The 21076-nt window shown below is 39.4% G+C and overlaps 1 protein-coding gene across 1 annotated transcript in view; it reads left to right on the top strand.

The window, feature by feature from the left end:
- The first annotated feature begins 233 nt into the window (after nt 1-233).
- The window catches only part of Lrch2 (leucine rich repeats and calponin homology domain containing 2), a 106642-nt gene continuing 85799 nt past the window's right edge, over nt 234-21076 (top strand). Inside the window, exon 1 of the mRNA XM_042665837.1 lies at nt 234-585. Within this exon, the coding sequence (XP_042521771.1) occupies nt 234-585 (352 nt within the window). The remainder of the gene's footprint in view (nt 586-21076) is intronic.

Below are 21076 nucleotides of genomic sequence, written 5' to 3'. Positions count from 1 at the left end.
CCAAACTAGCGGAACCTGGATTTAGCATCCTTCCTTTCATCCTATATTTCTTAAAGCAAGCATTGTACACTCAACGTCTCTACCCAACACGACCTCGCAGCCCGCCCCCTGGTTCCTTCCCACCGTATATCTCGCCCCCTCCCGCTCCCAGCCTGCGCATGCGTCCTAAGAACCCCCTACACTCGCGGCTCAGGCTGAGAGTATTGTCGGGGGCTATTCTCTCTCCCAGGAACATGGCGGCGAGTCAGGGAGGTGGTGGTAACAGTGGGGGTGGCGGTGGTGGTGGAGGTGGAAGCAGCAGTGGCAGCAGCGCGGCCGGAGGAGGAGGTGGTGGGGCCGGAGGGGGAGGTGGAGGCGGCAGTGGCGGGATCCTGGTGGTGCCCATCCCGGTGCCGACTCTTTTCGGCCAGCCGTTTCCCAATGGGCCGCAGTGGAACCCGGGGAGCCTGCAGCCTCAACACACCGTGAGGAGCCTGGACCGGGCCCTGGAGGAGGCGGGCAACTCCGGCATCCTGAGCCTCAGTGGCAGGAAACTCCGGGACTTCCCGGGCAGCGGCTACGACCTGACAGACACCACCCAAGCAGGTGACAGGCCAGGGGTGGGAGTGCGAGTGGGGGTGGGGAGGGGAAGCTGGGCCCAGGAGGAGGTGGGGGGAGTGGGCAGCTGCGTGGCTGCGTTGTTGGACTGGGCTGGTCAGGGCGGGTGCGCGGGGGCAGCGGTGAGACGAACAAAGTCTCACTGAACTGAGTGTTGGGAACGTAAGGAGCAATCCAGGAATAAGGAAATCGGGTGGGATGTTTGGGGTTAAAGCCTTGTTGTTAAAGCTAATTCTGCCACTTTGGGTGGAAGAGAGGCATTGACACCTTCCTTAATGCACTTCTTTCAACTCGACTCAACACGATGCTCCTGTGTTGGGGGTGTGTATGTTTGGGAATGGAGAATGCATAAAATGCTAATCTCTACTCCTTAAATGCATCTGTGCCTGTTAGAATGACAGAGCCCTTTACAGAGGATAACAGCAGTACAATCATGGTTTGTCTCTGCTCTTATTTTGTATGCGGCTTAATCATCCCTAACTATTCTTGACTTCTTTCTTGACACATATGCCTTTAAAAGAGCAAGAATTTTCATTTCCTTGCTATTATGAAGGTACTGGTGGTTAATTAATGTTTATTGCGGTAACAAATGAAATCATTCATCACTTACAACTAACTAGGATGTAGATTATCCTTGTTTTGAGTTATGTTACTATTAATTTTTGTAGAAAAAGAGCCCCGCATTTTACTGGTCATTTTGGAGAAAAATGTAAGTCCACTCCTTACAGAGTTGTGGATTAGTGGCTTATTTTAGGTGAGAAATTGGCTATTGTAATGTTCTTGCTATATTCTGTGTCTTAGTCTTTGTTGTGGCTTTTTTTTTTGTTATGAACACACTGTCTTTCTTTATTACTTTTTGGACTAATGCTGCTTCTAAATTTCGCTACTTTCGTTTGGTGAAGTTTTTTCCTTTATATAAACTTTAAATTTGTTTTTATGTGTCTGTTTCATGAACTTCAATAGAATAAATCATGGCAAAAATTATTTTAAAATATTTTATACCCATTTTTGACACAACACACTAAGTAAATTCATGCATAGTGACACATAGTAAAAGGCCTTATTTTCAGGGCAACACACTAAATAGTGAATCTAGATACATGTGATAGAGAAGACTGAAGAAAAGAGGAAAACCTAAAATTGAACCTTTCCACCCAGTGGTTTCCTTAGGCATTATCCTAAGAACTATGAAATGATACATACCTTATTTTGTGTTTCAGAAAGCACATTTGAATATTTACTCTTTTATAAACACAAAATTTCCAATATATTCACATGTTCAATGACTGTATTGGCAAATATACTACTTGATGTGTTCTTCAAAAGCTTTGAGGAAAATGGCTCCAGATTGCATCATTAGAGGCAGTATTTCTTATTGTTCTTTATAACCTAGACAGAATTCTTCTATCTATAGGACAGAGTTTAAGTATCATAGCTCCACATTCAGGGCTTTCACTGTCATGCTCCTTGGTTATTATTGCAATCTGTATCTGCACTCTCCTACATAAACATCTTTCTTCCAACAGGGTCACCTCTTTGTGTCACTCAAATTTATTTTTGTATTTACGCCTCATCTTTGTACAAGATTATCTACATGCTTGAGATTTCCTTCTTTTCTCCACCTGTTTAACTTTGTTCAAGCCCCAGATTTTCTAAAGAGGTTTTTCCAGGTACCATGGCCCAGGTCCACAGCAGTCTCCAGTTTTTTGGTTTTTTTTTTTTATTTTTTAAATTTCCAAAGACCATGTTGTTACCTTTATTACATATTTCACAGTGTATTCATTTTGTTTGGCTCTTGCTGTCCTCAAGAAGATGGAAAGCTCCTTAAATGCAAAAAATAAACCATGTACTTGTTCTGTCTTCTCATCTATATTCCTTTTATTTTATTTGATAATTCTCATAAATATGAGTAGTATCATACATGATTATAATCTTTGCCATTTATGTCTTCAGTTTGTTTCCTGGAACACACCTCAACACATAAGAGAGTTTGGCCATAAGAGAGTTTGAATTCAAGGCTTCATGCTCTACCTTTTGAGTCACTCTACCAGTTACTTTTTTGAGTGATTATTTTCAAGATAGTGTCTCTCTTTTATGTCCAGACTGGCATGGATTGCAATCTTCCTATTTGCTCTTCCCTTCGTTGCTAGGAAGACAGCCCTGTGCCTCTGTGCCCAGCCATTGAACTTCCCTTGTATATTGAGATGACAGGCACTGGAAACCTCAACCAGCCATCGGTTAAGATCAAGTCTCTCAAACTTTCATGCCCTTGCTGGCCTCAAGTGCAATGCCCAGTAGCTAAGAATGCAGGCTTAAGCCAAAATCATAATTTTGAGAAGGGGTTAACAATGCTTGATAGGAAATGTACTCATTAGCTTACTCATGTAACTGTAATCTCCTGTACAGTATCTTTACAATAAAAATACTAAAAAAATCATAATCTTGTTAAACATTCATTAAGCCTTTAATTACTTATTTACTTTTTTTCACTGCTGGGTATTGAACTCAGAGGCTCAAACATGCCAGTTAAGCATTCTATACTAAATTACATCTCCAATCTGCATCATAATATTTAGCAGTGTCTATAATAACACTAGACTTTTTGAAATAATTCCACTTCATTTTTGCTGTTTTTCCCTTGGTTGAATATGAGTTCTTTGAACAAATACTTGAAGATTAGACAGGAAAGAAAGGTCTTGTTCTGTTCTTTTTTTCATCGGAGTGAGATATCTGTGGATGATTCCTTTGCGTTTTTTTTTTTTTTTTTTTTTTTGACAAAATGTAGTCATTAAGTATTTGGAGGTAATATTTTTTTAACATAAAAGTATCAGTATTCATTATGTGTAAATGAAAGCAGGCATACAAGAAATGATTTATAGCACATATTTCAGGTTGTATGCACTGCATATCTATTTGATGAAAACAATTCTATTTGCTTATGTTGTTATTACTGCACTTAAAATGACTTTCAGAGGGTTAATGTTTCAGAACCACACTAATTAGTTAGACCAGCATAGAATGGTTTATTGGAATGAGAAGAGCTTGGAGGGAGAGAAAATAGCTAAGAAGCTATTAATTGTTAATTAATCTTGCTGAGGGTGGTGAGACAGTAGGTAGAGACATTATTAAATTAGAGAAATTTCCAAACCAACGATTTTTGCATTTTTTTCTGATCACATAATATGTAAGATGAAATAGATCTGTGATTTTCTTTTTTTTTTGTTTTTTGTTTTTTGTTTTTTTTTTTTAAATTTTATTTTATTTTATTTGAGAACATACTGTACAGAGGGGTTACAATTACATGGTCAGGATAATGCATACATTTCTTACCAAGCATTGCAGCCTCCTCCTTTGTTTACCCTTCACCTCCCTTCCCAGCCTCCCCCCTCCCCCCCACCCAATCATACCCCCCCTCCCCCCCCTCCGACATTGTAAAGCTGGTTTTGACATGACATTTTGTACTTCTCATTGTTGCAACAGGTCCACCTGAATCCTTAAACGACTTGTTTGTCCCCAGATCTGTGATTTTCTATCTTGGCTACACATTAAAATCGCAATGGAGTTTCCTTTTTAAATCTATGTCAAGGCTCCATACCAGACCAATTAAATAAGAATCTCAGTGGCCAACAGACTTATTTTTAAAATCTCAGGTGATTCTAAAGTGCAGTCAGAATTGCATAACCCCTAAAATAGCTCTTTTTAAAAATCACTTTAGAAATATTTGCTCTTTGAACGAGTGGGAACACTGATAAAAGATTAGTGATTAACTTTAAGACACTTGTCCAAAGTGTGAAAATCAAAACTAGGAACAAAATATTCAAGTTTTACTTCAGTGTTCATTTCAATAGAGCTGTGTAAAGCCGAGACTAAAAAAAATAGTATTGTGTCTTTTCAAATTTTCATTTTCATTTTTTATCTTTTGTGTGGGTACTGGTGTTTGAAATCATAGCCTTGTGCTTTTTCAATCAAGGCTGTGTCTCTAACCACTTGAGTCACACCTCCACTTCCAGCTTTTTGCTGATCACCTGAAGATAAGAATTTATCAGATTTCTCTGCCCAGGCCGATTACACCCTGATCATCAGATCTCAACATCCTAAGTTGCTAGGATTATAGGTGAGCCATTAGCACCCAACTGTGTTTAAAAAATTCTATCATTACATGAATAGAAACTTTCAAGGAACCTATAGCTTCATTAGTTTTCATGCACAATCTTTGTTTATATTTCATATAATTAAGTTTGCATTAATTAAATAGTATTCCCCAAAATATTTTCTTTATTAACAGGCTTGGTAACTAAGAGGGAAAATGCATAGTAGGTGGCTGCTAGCAAAGTTTGTCTTTAGTGTCTTTTTACCTCTCAGTATTTATGGTGTCCATTCCCCTTCACTTCTCCTTTCCTTCTGTCTCATCATGCTGCCCTCTCTTTTTGTCTTCCCTACCAAAAGCCTCACTTCCCTTCCTTCACTAGGGTCAAAGCCAAAGGCTCAGGGCAGTGTGTACAGAAATTAACATTTAATAGGGCGAGTTTGGTGATTTATCAGGGAACCTATTGGTGGTTTGTGCTCTTGGCCTTTTTGAGTACTTCTGCCTTCCAGACATTTTTTGATTAAAATTCTCAGCCACAAAAGAACATAAAAATCAGGCCCAGGAAGTTGGTATCTGTTTTAGGAAACTGACTCTTGCCATAGTCTCTTTTCTGAGATGATCTTTAGGTAGATTTGGTAAGACCAAAGGGTAAGATCTTTTTGAACACTGGTGGTTGTTTGATTTGAAAACGTATTCATCGCTTACCCAAACCTATCTTGGCAACTTTTCATAGTTAATACTGTCACCAGTGCCACAAATAAGTGGATGTGTTCCAGCCTACTTGCAGCTGCTCCCTCCACTTCTCTGGACGGTTCTTTTTAGTGTCCTTGAGCAGTGGGTCTGTGAAACAGATTTAGAAATTCTTCTACCAGATTGTGCTGTGTCCTGGATAATCACATGTTTCCTGTAAACCAGGAGTCAACTCTAGAATTTCCTCCATATGCTGGCTCACCTTTCAACTGTGGGACATGTTGCATTGTCTCAGGTTGCAAAGTGGAGCCAGATAAACAACACTGACTGGATTATTGAGTTGAAGGTCCTCTCACTGAATTTCATGGAATGAGCTGGTGATTATGATTTTGTGGCCTGATTCAAATGTTTGCCCTGTTTTGTATGTCTTCCTGAAAAATGGAATGTGAAGCACATTTTTGACAGTTGACTCATATTTTAATTGCTGAAGATTAAATTTGAGTTGCTGAACTTTGTAATGATTTATTCCCAGATATGTTCTATAATATAAGCACTTGTCTTTTAATTTCTTTTGCAAATTTGTATAAAATATTAGCTTAAAATGGAGCCATTTTATGGATGTCTACAAATTTCTGAATACTTTTTATATATGTATTATGCTATTGTAATCTAATAAATAATGTGGTGAGCTTGACATAGGACCTTGTAATTACTCCTGGTGGTTGAAAGAGGTTAAGTGATTCGCCAGTAGGATTGTAGATTACAGCCTAGAATGTCCAGCTGTCCACTGTTCCATATTGTTTGCATTATACCAGTTCTTGATAACAAAACTGCTATGGAAATAAATACTGTGGCAATAAACAAGTTCCTGATGCAGAATAATAAATCCTTATTTAACTATGGAGATTATATAGTCATTATCTCTGGTATGTCATGTTTTGTTAAATTTTAGAGCCTTCCATATCTTCCTGAGGTTTCAGAGTAGATTGATTAAGCAAATATAGACTGGGCTCTAACTTGGGAAATGTGATTATAGCCTATTGAAAAGAAACAGACCAGTTGGGCATGGTAGTATATGCCCTTAATAGGATGAGGCAGGAGGATCCTGAGTTTGAGGCCAGCCTGGGGTACATACTGAGATCCTGTATGAAAAGTCTAAACAGTTTGTGGATGCAGCTCCATGGTAGAGTGTTTCCTGAGCAGGTATAAGACCCTGATTTTGATCCCCAGCATTGCAAAACTGAACAACGTTAGGTTAGCTGTTTGTAGCACAACAGAAGTGATAGATTAGAGTAATATAGAGTTGGGGGTCAGTGAAATGCTTTTCTTATTTAATATTTCAATTTAGATTATTTATAGTAGAAACTCTGAAACAAGCTAGGCACTACTAATTCATGCTTGTAATCATAGCTACATAGAACACTGAGATCTGAGGATTGTTATTTGAAGCTAACCTGTTCAGAAAAGTCTTCCAGATTCCATCTCCAGTTATCCAGCGAAAAGCCAGACTAGAGTGGTTCAAGTGGTAGAATACCAGCCATGAGCAAACAAGCTGATGAAGAGCTTAAGTTCCTGAGTAGGGGCACTAAATACAAAACTCTAAAGATGTTTTTTTTGGGGGGGAGGGTATCAAAACCAGATAGACAAGAGCTAGAACCTAATTCACAATATGCTGGTGATAATTTGCATGAAAACAATAATCAAAGAAATAGCATCACAGAGTATTTGGTGCGAGATATTACTTGTTCAAGTGTCAAGGAACACAGTGAAACTTTGTGGAAGGGATACCATTATTTTGTGGAAGGGATACCATTTTCCTAGCCTATCCTAGCAGCCCACTCAAAGTGATGCTTTAACTATATGATGCCTACCTTCATTCCACAGACTGATGATCATCATGACCAAAAACTAGAAGGGGAAATATGTCTTTACGCTTTGGGCATATTCAGGTACTCTGATGAATTGTAGTATATTCTTATGAAATCAATTATCTGAAAAGTTTTAGAAAGCGTTGTCTGCTTCTTTTTCATAGAAAAACAGTACCTTATACTCTAGAGTACCATTTAATGTAATACAGGAAAATGGTATGAAGCAGTTTTATAACAGTCTATGTTTGTGTTTAGTCTCACTTTCAACTAGTGTACTACTCCATCTGCTAAAGGTCAGACTTGAACATTTTCTTTTTTGGTGCTGGGGCTCAAACCTATGGCCTTCTACTTCAGATCTATCTCCTTTCTCCTCAATGTTTAACTTTTAATTTGTTTGTTTCTTTTGTTTAAAGTAAATTTAAATAAATAAAATTCATTACACTTGTACACTACTACTTGATGGGCTATAATAGACAGTTAAGCAGTGGATATTTTGTTTTTCTTGGTAATACTAAATGTTGAACTCAGAGTCTTTCCCTTGCTAGGCAAGCACTCTTCTAACTGAACTACACTTCCATTTTTTTTTAGTTCAGTTTGTTTTTTCAAATAGGGCCTCACTTTTATTTAGGATTGGCCTTGGACTACCATTCCCTGCTTCCCACTTGAAATCTGTCTACTTCATGCTTCTTTTTTTTTTCACATTTTTTTTGTGTCGTTCATGGGGCTTGAACTCTGGGCCTGGGCACTGTCCTTGAGCCCTTCAGCTCAAGGCAAGCGTAGAGCTCTACCACTTGAGCCACAGCATCACTTCTCAGAATTTTAATTTTTATTGTAAAGGTGATATACAGAGGGGCTGCAGTTATGTAAGTCAGGTAATAAGTATATTTCCTTTTGAACAGTATCACCTCTTCCCTTGTTTTCTCCCAGTTTTTTCCATCCCCAACCCCCTTTTCTAAAATGACCTCCAAGAAATAGAAATAAGAAGGCTTTTTAAAATTTTACTTTTTGTGTTTTTTTTTAAATCTGTTTTTTCCATTTTGTCACTGTTTTTGATTTTTGTAGCTTTTGACCTGTGTGTAAGTTAATCTGATTTGGGGAAAGTAAAGGGAGGCACACATATGTTTCTTGATACAGCTGGGTTGACAGGCCTGTGACACCACGCCAGGTTCTTTTGTTGAAATGGACTGTGGACTTTTCCACCTAAGGTGATTTCAAACAATGATGAATGATAATCATTCTACTTTCAACTTTCAGTCGTCCTGAGCCAGTGGTGCCTGGCTTCATATATATGTATGAATGCAGTCATGGGGCTTGAACTCTGGACCTGGGCCCTGTCCCTGAGCTCTTCAGCTCAAGGTGAATGCTTTATCACTTGAGCCACATTGCCACTTCCAGTTTTCTGGCCATTTATTGGAGATAATCTCACGGACTTTCCTGCCCAGGCTGGCTTTGAATCGTGATCCTCAGATCTCAGCCTCCTTAGTAGCTAGGATTACAGGTGTGAGCCACCAGTGCCCAGCTAATACATTTTTTGAGAGAGATTCTTTTGTGTGTACTACTGGGAATTGAAGTCAGAGCTTTGAGCTTGCTAGGAGAGCTCTCTGTCACTTGGGACACACCCCTTATGCTGATATTAGATTTTTCAAAGAAAATCTTTATCCAAATGTGAAAGTGACTTTTTTATTTGTGGATGTTTTTAGTTCTATGCACTGTTATGAATTTATGACAAAATTGTTGTTTTCTTTTCAAATTAATTGCTTCAATCTCTTTTTGTACAGTATTAAGGACTTAAAAGTGACAAGAGATAGAAATAAAATATGGCATAAATTTTTAATTGAATACTGTGGAGAATGTCCAATTCTAGAACATATGCAAATTTGGATTTCATTCAAAAATGGCTGCGCTGATGATTCTGTCCTTAAAAGACTAGTATGTTGAAACCCAGAATTATTTTATCCTTAATGTTTTTCCATAGTTCAGTCCTTAAAACTTTGAGCTAATGGTTTCAGATGTGTGTGCCAGTGGGAAATCAATCACATTTAAAGATATTTGTGAATCAAGAATAGTAAAGAAAACATAGCTGTGTCTTTACTTCCATCAGTATGTTAGAATAATTTTGTCATATAAATTTTATGTAAAGGTAATAAAGTTGTTGCTTTCAGGAATTTGATTACATAGTGGTATAAAATACAAACTCACAAACTTGTTATATAGGCCAGGTCATTCTGAATGGGAAATGATCATTTGTCTTCATAAGACATCTGGGATTGACTAGAAACATTTTTGTCACAATTTGAGTGGTACTACTGACAATTAATGGGTTGAAGTCAGGGATGCTGCCAAGCATCCTTCAGTGAAAATCACAGCCTTCTCCCTCCAATTAAAACTACAGAGACGTTTCTAGTCCAAAATGTCAGTCTTGACAAGTCTCAGAAACCCTACTGTAGAGTAATATAAGTGTCATGATTATAAACAAGGTTCAGTGTATGTGCAAAGAGACAGATGACATTTGATTAAATTACTCAAGAGGCTGAGATTTGGAAGACTAACATTTGAAACCAACCTGGGAAGAATAGTCTGATCCCATCTCTTGATGGAGGGTTTGTATCTCAAGCCAAGCAACCAATCTAAGCATGTGTAAGCTCTGAGTGAAACCCCAGCACTCACTGATAAAAAGGAGGGCTTTAGAAAGAAAAGATGGAAGGTTGATTTAGAAGGGAGATTTTATAGTTATTTACTGTACTTGAATATTTACATTCCACAACTCAAAAACTCAATATATCAAATAATCAACTCTTGTTGTCAAATAATGTACTCTCATTATTGACTTTAGGCCACTTCATCAACCAGATTGGAAATGTGGGACTTATTCCTGCTGCTTTTTTCCTTACATTCTACATGTTGTTAAGAACAAAGGCTTGTTGATTAGAGCTCCTTGAATAGTTTCAGATTTGTTTCCTTCCTGTCTATTTTCACTGTCATTGTTTTAACTCAGGTTCTCCTCTCTTCCTTACCTTGAGTGTAATCTATCTACAGTTTGCCACAGTTACTAGTCTCTCTGCCTCAGATTTGCTTTTGACTCCAGTTAGTCCTCTATGCTAGCCAGACCACTCTCCACAATCTGATTGCTATTTGTTGCTAAAACATCTTTGAGCTAGTTTCTTCATAATGTATCTTATAATCCTTCCCTCCTTTCCATTTCCTTCTCTAGCCCATTTTTTCCTTCCCTTCCTCCCTCTGCGTGTGTGTGTGTATACTTGAACAGAGGTCCTTGCACTTGCTAGATAGGTGTTCTAATACTTGAGCCATTCTTCTAAACTCTAACCCTCTGTTCTTCCCCCCACACTCTTTGTTCATGAATTTCATGATCTTTTGCAAGGACTTTTGCATGTGAGACTAGGATTTGTATGTTTTCAATTGGCTGTTTCTTGCAGCTTCATTAAGAGGGAGTGATGTCTGGGTGATGGTATATGGACCAGCACTCTACCACTTGAGTCACAGCCCCATTTCCAGTGTTTTGGTGATTAATTGGAGCTAAGAATCTCATGTAATTACTTAACTAGCCTAGCTTGAACTGTGATCTTCAGATCTCAGCCTCCTGAGTAGCTAGGATTAAAGGTGCAAGCTACCAGTGCCCAGCTCTCCATCAATATTTTTTGATGATATTTCTTTCTTCATCCAATTGTCTTGTTACCCTTGCAGAAAATCAGTAGACCGTAAGTATAAATATTTATTTCTAGACTTAATTCCGTTTCTTTGATCTTTTGTCTATTCTTAACCCAATATCACATGGTCTTGATTGCTATATGTATATAATACTGTGTGATAAGCTTTCTAAAATGAAGTCTGACTCTTCCGACATTGTCTTTTTTCCAGATTAATTTATTCTTTTTGTGTGTGAAGATTAATTTATTCTTATACTGTTCCATTTCCATATCAATTTTAGCATCAGTTCATCATTTCTTCAGAAAATTCAGTTTGGGAGTGTGATAAAGATAGTGTTGCCTAATTCATGAAAAGATTATGTCTTCATTAACTTGGGCACTTTTTTGGTGGTATTGTGGTTTGAACTTAGAGCCTGGTGCTTGATCATCTGGCACTCTACACTTCACCCACTTGTGCAGTCCTGCTTTTTGCTGGTTATTTTGGAGCTGGAGTCTTGTGGACTTTCCTCTCCCGGCTGGCTCTGATCAATGAATTCATTAGGATTTTTTTTTTTGTCTACAGTATTATGCCATCTGCAAATAGAGGTCTTTTTCCTTCTTTTTCAATATAGAGGTCTTTTATATCTTTTTCTTACATATTTTCCCAGTTAAAAATTCTAGTCCAATGCTAAATAGATGTAGCAAGAGTAGACATTCTTGTCTTATTCCTGAATTTAGGGGGGATGTTTTCAGTCTTTTATTAGTACTCATGATGTTCTTGCATTAATATGGCATGTTATATTGTACTGATGGATTTTAATGAGCCCACCTTGTATTTTTGGCTTTCCACACTTGGCTTTAATCTCCTAATGACTCCAAACTGCATTCCATCCTATCAAAGTATGTTCTTAAAATTATCTGGCTGTTCTGTGTTTCCATGTTTATTTTTCTTGCTGTTAATGAGTTTTCCCTTTTCGATCTACCTTGTGAATTCCTAGTGACTTTATGCATCCCAGATCAAGCTTTTCTTTGTCTTTCTTTCCTCTTATCCTCTCCAGGCAGTGATAATTTGTATATTTATTAACGTAGTTAGGATATTTTATTGTAATTAATAGCATTCGTCCAGTGTGTTGTTTAATAACTCCCCTGAAAAAAACACTATGACACTAAATGTGCACATTTTAGATCACAAAATGTTAACATTAGGATAAAATGTGCATTTTTTTCTTTTTATTGGCTATAAAGTGAAGTATAGTGATTTTGTTGTTGTCCCAGTACTTATTACAGTGTAGTATATAACAGTTGTTTAACACATTTATGTCACGACCACCTCGACCAGCAAGGAAGACGCGACACCGAGCTCTTCTCTCTGCAGTTTATACAGGACCTTTGAGTAATCTTCTGACCCCAACCCTGGGGAGAATTCCCCACATCCTTAAGTACCTGCTGGGTAGCCAACCCAGATAAGCCACGTGGGAACCACCAATAGGTTCAGGTACGCGGAAGCAAGCCAGATTCTTTGCCTTAGCCATATAAGGAGTTGTTTACCACAGAGAGCACTTGCCATCGGGAAGGCGGAGGGCGGAAGCCGGCGCCATCTTCCAGGTGCGGCCTCTCGCAGCTCTCTACAGTTCCCCCTTTTTTGTTTAAAGAACACAGATGAGAACAGAGGTCTGATCCCTGTTGTGCAATGCAAGGACTGCATACAAGCCTTCTCCCAGAGGGCGCCTTCTCTAGGGATGACTCAGCCTGTCCACTGATTCGTTTTTCACAAGGACAGGAAAAGGCGAATCGAACCCGTGTGCAATCAAACATGCTCTCCTCGAGGGCAAAACTCATGTCTCTCGACTGCAGTACTTTGGCTTTGCAATCTGTGATCATTGTTTTAGGGTGGCAAGCCACGCTTGGGGGGACTGTCCTGCTCCAATGGCTGTAAAGGCTTGGATAATCATGGCTGCACTGCGACGCTGAGAACCTCTAATTTGGCAAATGCACCACAGACATACCAAGGAGGCTAATACCAGGAGGCCTGTCAGGGCTCCCAAACCCACCCACTCCTTAAAATGATTCATAGCAGCGGAGATCCATGAAGATAACCCCTCCACCAATCCGGCATCCACTCGGGTCGAGTTCACCATGACGATGGCAACCCTGAGCTGTTCCATCAGGCTGTCGAACTCCCCAGTTCAATTACCTAAAAGATAACTAGACAACTGTTTAGACAAATTTGCAGCGTTTTTTGAATAGGTTTTTTCCTGGGCCTGAACTCTGGGCATGGGCGCTGTCCCTCAGCTCTTCAGCTCAAGGCCAGCGCTCTACCACTTGAGCCACAGCGCCACTTCTGGCTTTTTTCTGCTTATGTGGTGCTGAGGAATCGAACCCAGGGCCTCAGGCATGCAAGGCAAGAGCTCTACCACTGAGCCACCTTCCCAGCCCCTTCCAAGCAGCATATTTCTGTCCCAAGCTGGGTTTCCCGCAGCCTGATTGGCCGCAGCCTCTTCACTAGCAAATTCAATCAAAAAGGCCTTCCAATCTAAATACTGACCTGGGCTCAAACAAGCTCGTGCGAGCCCACTCCAATCATTGGGCGTCATGCAGTGTCTGTTTAGGGCCTCCACCTGGGCCACAGTAAAGGAGGCCGTGATTCCGTATGTCTGCACAGACTCAGCTAAAGATTTTATCACCTTAAAATCTAAGGGTTCATGATACCGCTGTCCTTGTGGATCCTGAAATATTGGACAGACTAGATGTAACTCGGTTCTGACCGCTTTCCACACGTCTGGGCTGAAAGAACAGCCGGGGCTGCCACTTCTGGGGTCCTCCGCATAGAGCGGAGGGGCCGAGGGTGCGGCGCGGCACATGGAAGGCGTGCATTCGTCTTTATCTGGGTCCTCTCTCTCCTTCCCTTTCCTCCTTTCTTATCTTTGTTTTTTCTATTTGTTCTATGAGTGATTGTAGTTGCTCTGAGTCTGTAGACTCAGAGGTCTCTAGTTCGGCAAGATCGGGGTATAACCCCCTCCTGCTCTTCCCCTTTTCGCTGCCTGCCCTTTCCGATCTTTCTTCCTGCAGCATTTCTAGGGCGGCCTGACCATTCTCTACCGCCTCACTGCAGCGCTGGTCCTCAAGACAGCCTCTTATCAGTTTCCATATTGGTCTCACTCCACTCTTAAGCGTTCCTTGTTCAGAGGCAAAATCTAGGTCCCTCCCTAGTTTCTCCCAAGAGGCCACCGTGAGGCTTCCGGAGACAGTGAACCACGGGGCAACGATGTCACATTCATCCAAAAATCTCTCTAAAGTACTCTTTTTTATTTTTAACTTCTTTGAGTGCAGTAGCTCATTGAGAGCCAAAAACATTGGGTGCAAAGAAGAAGCGCCCATGTTTTAAAAATCTTAACCTGGTAAACAATCTTTTACTTTTACTTTTGGCTATTCTACCGACTAGCCCCGGGTTCTCGCTCTCTCTTTATCTACAGAGAAGAGCAAAAATCCCCCTGCTCTTGTCGCGGATTCCCCTTTTACCTGGGAACTTACCCCCGCTCTTGTCGCGGATTCCCCTTTTACCTGGGAACTTGCACCACCCTGACCGCAAAGAGTTCTGAGTCTTCATTGGGGTTATGGCTGAGTCCCCGTACGGGCCACCAACCTGCCGCGACCACCACCTCGACCAGCAAGGAAGACGCGACACCGAGCTCTTCTCTCTGCAGTTTATTCAGGACCTTTGAGTAATCTTCTGACCCCAACTCTGGGGAGAATTCCCCACAGCCTTAAGTACCCGCTGGGTAGCCAACCCTGATACGCCAAGTGGGAACCACCAATAGGTTCAGGTAAGCGGAAGCAAGCCAGATTCTTTGTCTTAGCCATATAAGGAGTTGTTTACCACAGAGAGCACTCACCATCGGGAAGGCGGAGGGCGGAAGCCGGCGCCATCTTCCAGGTGCGGCCTCTCAGAGCTCTCTACACATTTACTTAATATAGTCTGCTTTTTTTTTTTTGGTCGGTCATGGGGCTTGAACTCTGGGCCTGGGCACTGTCCCTGCGCTCTTCAGCTCAAGGCGAGCACTCTACCACTTGAGCTACAGCGCCACTTCCGGTTTTCTAGTCGTTTATTGGAGATAGGAGTCTCACGGTCTTTCCTGCCAGGGCTGGCTTTGAACCGTGATCTTCAGATCTCAGCCTCCTGAGTAGCTAGGATTACAGACATGAGCCACTGGCACCCGGCTAGTCTGCTTTTTTTTATATACAAAGAATATACTTTTATTTTTTCACATCTCAGTGACTCTAAGAATTGATGACATGGTAAAGTTAACAGAGTTGATGTCAAGATGTAAAGGTCTGAAAATCTATGAATGATTAATCACTTTCATTCAGCCTACTCCTATTTGGAGAGCATACAGTCTGCTTTTTATCCTTGGATTCCTTTTCCATTTCTTCCATAATTTATTTGCTTTTTCTCTGTTTTTCTATGTATACCCCTTGTTCTCCTCTTAGATTGTACCTCTCATTGTCTTCCAATGACAACGATGTGTCAAAGCTTGAATGCAGGGTCTGGGCTCTGTCCCTTAGTTTTTTGCTCAAGATTAGCACTCTACCACTTGAACCACAGCTCTACCTCCAGTTTTTTGGTGATTAATTGGAGATAAGCATCTCACAGACTTTCCTACCTAGGCTGGCTTTGAAATGTGATCTCAAATATTAACCTTCTGAGTAGCTAGGATTTCAGGTATGAGTCACTGGCGCTCTGCTCCGAGTTTTGTTTTTATTGTTCTATTATTATTATTATTAGTAGTAGTAGTAGTAGTAGTAATTTTTAGTGGTACTGGAATTTGAATTCAGGCCCTCACACTTGATGTCTTGTTTGCTAGGTTGGTGCCTTACCATTTGATTCATGTCTCTAGCTCTGTGTTTTGCTGATTATTTTGGTGATGAAGTCTTGTGTACTTCTCTGCACAGGCTAACATTGAACTGAGATCTTCTGGTTCTCAGATTCCTTAGTAACTAAAATTAGAAGCACGATCTACTGGTGCCCTGCTTCTTACATTATTTAAAAAATGAGAAAAGTTAATCCAGACCATTGTGCCTCCTGCTTGTAATCTCAGCCCCTTGGGAGGTCTGATATCAGAAAGATTGAAGTTTGAGGTCATCCAAGGAAAAAAGTTCATGAAACACCCATCTCAGTCAATTAAAAAGTTGAGCAGTATGGTGTGCACCTGTCATCTTGTTTACTGTGGGAAGCATATATAAGAGGATTACTGTTCAGGCCAATTTGGACATACATAAATATGAAACCTTATTTGTAAAACAACTAAAGCAAAATTGGCCAGAGATATGGCTTAAGTAGAAGCTCTTGCCTGGCAAGTGCAAGATTCTGAGTTCAAACCTTAGTACTGCTGAAAAAAAACTATTAGAAAAAAATAACATATTGCTTAATAAGGACAAATATCCATATTGAACTTTAGCAGTTTGCAGAGTTTTTGAACCCATGGCCTTGAGCATGCTAGACAACCACTATACCACTGAGCCACATCCCCAGTACCAACTTGTTAAGTGCTTAAAGCTTAAAATTAGGGAATGGGGCACGTCCCATTTTATACATCAGTTTCTTTACTGTTTGTGTGAACTATAGAATGTTGGAGTGGTATTCTGCTATAGTGTCTTGGTGATCTTCCATGTATCAACATACATCATATGGATATGGCTGAACCACGAACTGATTCAAATCTTTAGGTAGTACTATGATCCTCCTTGGTACCTGGCAAGAGAGACATATGGGTGAAGAGTTTGTCACAAGGCTGTTTCTTACCTACCCATTATCCAATGCCTCTTTCTTGAAGCATGCAGTCTTTATTCAAATACAGCTGTGAATAAACTGTTGCATATCTGCAGTCTAGCATTGACTGAACAGAGCAACCCATGATAAACATTGGCTTTAATTAATCTCTCCAGTTTTATTTTATCGTATGTGGGGCTGGTACTATGTCGATGGTATTTTCTATCTTAGCAATACACTGCCAGATCCCTTTGCTCTTACTGTCAACTGTCAAGGTAATAATGTGGAGAGGTTGCATGACCACTTAACACAAACAAAGCAGATTTTTTTTTACTTATTTTTAGAATTTATCATTGCTTTGTAATTAGTCAATTTACTATAAATTGCTCTTAATTTTTTTTTTTTTTTTGTCGGTCGTGGGACCTGAACTCTGGGTCTGGGCACCATCCCTGAGTTCTTCAGCTCAAGGTTAGCGCACTACCACTTGAGTCACAGTGCCACTTCCGGCTTTTTCTGCTTATGTGGTGCTGAGGAATCAAACCCAGGGCCTCATGAATGCAAGGCAAGCATTCTTACCACTGAGCCACCTTCCCAGCCCTGCTCTTAATTTCTTGATCCAATATTCAGTGCTTGCTATTCAACAGCTCAAAAAAGGTATTTTTTTATAAGCTAAGCTCAAATTAGCAGCCCAAATAGCTATTGCTCACTAAATACAATATCTTCTCTTTAAATTTAATTTAATTTTGTTGTAAAGGCAGTGTTACATAAGTAAGGAAATGAGTAAATTTCTTGTCAAACATTGTTACCCCCTCCCTCGTTTTTTCTCTTACTATCCCTCCCCACTGATGCTCATCCTGTTGTGCATAGAAGTTTCTGTAGGAGTATATAAAATATATTTTAAAATGAACCAATTGGTTCATACTTTCAGTATAGTTTTATAGTCTAAATATCCTAGGTATTACCCCATGAACATATTTCCATATGGGTATCACATCTTTAATATGGAATCACAAGTATAATGTGGTGGGGAGGGGAGGGGTGGAAAAAAGATTTGTAAGGCTAGCTTGGCACTGCTATCATAGCCCAGGCAGACTTGAACTTGTGATCCTACTGGCATAACCTTTTAAATGTTGGCATTGCATATGTGGACCACCATTTCCAGCTCAATAATATGATTTAAAAAAAAATTCAGAACTTGATTGGTCTGCCTGCTTGGTCATTTGGTGATCTCCCACTTGAGACATGCCTCCAGCTCAGCTTTTTGCTGGTAATTTTGGCGATAAAGTCTCACTGACTTTTCTGCCTGGGCTGGCTTCAAATGATGATCCTCTAGATATCAGTCTCCTGAGTAAGTAGAGTTGCAGCCACAAGCCACTGGTGCTTATGGAGCAAGCAACCAGTGTCTAGCTATAATATGATTTTTAAAGGCTGTAAAATTGTAGGGATATTCTTTTTCATTATTATTTTATTATTGTGAAAATACCATACAGAGGGGTTACAATTACATGGGCAAGGTAACGAGTGCATTTCTTATCAAGCATTGTTGCCTCCTCCTTTGTTTCCCCTTACCGTCCCTTCCCATCTCCATCCCCTCCCGATGCCCCCTCCCCCGCCTTGGGGACAAAGTTGTAAAGTTCATTTTCAACATAACATCTTGCACATCTCTTTGTTGCAATGGGACAACCTTTATTTAAACAATTTGTTTTTTCCCTTCCCCTCCACAAATTATACCAACATCAAATACAGTGAAAGCAGGGGTTATACCGTGGGGGAGGGACACACAAAGCAACAAAGAAATCATCTTATAAATATGTTAGAAACAATATCATGAAAGGAAAAAAACAAAAAAAACACATTTGAATACTTACCTTGGTGTTCATTCCCCTAACATCAACTTATCTGACCATTTCTGCTTGACTCAGACATATACTAGTTATTGCAAATAAGGGAAACCATGGGACCTATGTTTCTTTGGGCCTGGCTTACTTCACTTAATATAATTTTTTCCAAGTCTTTCCATTTCCTAACAAATGGGGCAATGTCATTCTTTCTGATGGAGGCATAGAATTCCATTGTGTATATATACCACATTTTCTTGATCCATTCAGCTACTGAAGGGCATCTGGGTTGGTTCCATATCTTAGCTATGGTAACCAATGCTGCAATAAACATAGTCGTGCTGGTAGCTTTAGTGTGGTCTTGATTGTGATCATTTGGGTAAATGCCCAAAAGTAGGATTGCTGGGTCATAGGAGAGCTCTCTGTGGACTCTTTTAAGGAACATCCATACTGCTTTCCAAAGTGGTTGAACAAGTTTACACTCCCACCAACAATGCAGTAGGCTTCCCTTCTGTCCACATCCCCTCCAGCATCTGTTGTTATTAGATTTCTTGATTATAGCCATTCTAACTGGGGTGAGGTGGTATCTCAATGTTGTTTTGATTTGCATTTCTTTTATGCCTAGGGTGGTTGAGCATTTCTGCATGTGTCTATTGGCCATCCTTCTTTCCTCTTCAGAGAGGTTTCTCTGTAAGTCTTTAGCCCACTTATTTATTGGGCAGTTGTTTCTTTGAGGATTTGTTGTTGGGGGATTTAATTTTTTGAGTTCCAGGTATATTTTAGATATGAGACCCTTGTCTGTTATATGTCTAGTGAAGATCTTCTCCCAATCCGTGGACTTTCTATTGATCTTGCTATGTAGGGATATTCTATATGTAAGAATATACTATATATTATCTAGTCTTTACCCTATTGTTGGATATTTCAGTTGTTTCTGATTTTTTATCACAGTGTTTTTGGGGAGGGGATTGGGCTCAAACTTAAGTTTTTGTGCATTCTCACCAAGCATACTACCAGTGAGCTCCACCTCCAGTCCTTTACTCTTGTTAATAATTCTTATAAATATATACGTTATTATATATCTCTTAGTTAAAAAATTTGTAGACATTGAATTGAATTCATAGAACTACTTATCTCACCATTCTTTAGGACATTGATTCATATTACCATATTACTTACTGTAAAAGCTTCCTCAATTTGTATTTCCATTAATGTTTTATAGAAGTGCCCAAATTAAAATAACTTCTCCCACTGAGATATATCCTAGCACTTCTGGTATTATAGCTCAGTGGAAGAACACTCTGCTATCATGCACAATGCCCTGCTTCTGTACACAGCACTGTTAGTCAATCAATCAATCAATCAATCATCAGCAACAACAACAAAAACCAACTTACAAGAAACTTTAAATTTATGGGATAAATTATGTTACCGTAATCTTTTTATTTCTTTTGAGTACAGTGAGGCAGAACATATTCTTATATGAGTGTTGGTCAGTGAACATTTTCATTTTTTAATTTATGTCTTTGCTCCAGGTTTTATTAATGAGTGTTGGTGTAACTTTGCTTTTTTATTAGCATATATTATTGCATATATTATTTGTTCCTTTCTTTCTTTCTTTTTGTTTAGGTCTAAGATGGGGACTCGAACTTGATACTTGCCACTTTCTCTCATTGGCTAGTCCTCTAGCAACTGAATCACACCTCCAACATCTATTTGTTCCTTTCTGATAGAGTGAAGTTTTTCTTTTTATATAGCTAAACTAACAAATATTTCATTTGTGATTTCTTTCTTCTTTTGGTACTTCAGAAGTTCTTTCTCATTTTGATAATAGGTGATCTCTAAAATGTGGTTTATCATTTTCCTCCATCTGGATTTTATTTTATTAGAGATTATGTGATATGGTTATAATATTTATCTTTTCAAAATAGAAGTCGATGGATAATCACTGAATAACACTCTGTTGATTCAAAATGCAAAATTTACCATATATAAATGTCTAAAGGTTGAAGTATAGTGTTATTCTTTTTTTGGACTTGTGGAACAACTCAGAATTTTTTAAAATATGAATCAGGTAATGAGTAATGAGTACCATTCTTTTTGAGCTATGTCTCCTCTTCCATCACTCTTTCCTGGTTTTTCCCTCCTGCCCTCACCCACAAGATGTCAAGTTCATTTTCCACATAGTGTCCAGTGAGTACCACTGCTATATTTGTTCACCCTTCTTCCACCTTTTGTTCTCTTGAAATTTTTTTTCTCTTTTAAAATTTTTATTGTAAAGATGCTGTATGGAGGGTTAACAGTTACATGAGTAAGGCAATGAGTACATTACTTGTCCATCATTGTTACCCCTTCCCTTGTTATTTTCCCACTATCACTTTCCTCCTTCCCACTTCCCACACTCCTTCCCCCTCCACGAAGTTGGTAAAGTTCATTTTCAGTATATTGTCCTGTGGGTATCATTGTTGCAATGAGTCATCTTGTGTCCTTGTTTCACTGTTTTGTTATTCCCCCTCCTTTCCCCCAGATTAGACAAATGTTGTATATACAAGATGCAAAGTACCAAAATATAGTGTTATTCTTAA

Source organism: Dipodomys spectabilis, unplaced genomic scaffold (assembly GCF_019054845.1).
Source record: "Dipodomys spectabilis isolate Male_0828 unplaced genomic scaffold, ASM1905484v1 ptg000353l, whole genome shotgun sequence".
Lineage (NCBI taxonomy): Eukaryota > Metazoa > Chordata > Mammalia > Rodentia > Heteromyidae > Dipodomys > Dipodomys spectabilis.
Note: the sequence above shows the minus strand (reverse complement) of the source record. Positions and strands in the feature narration are given on the sequence as shown.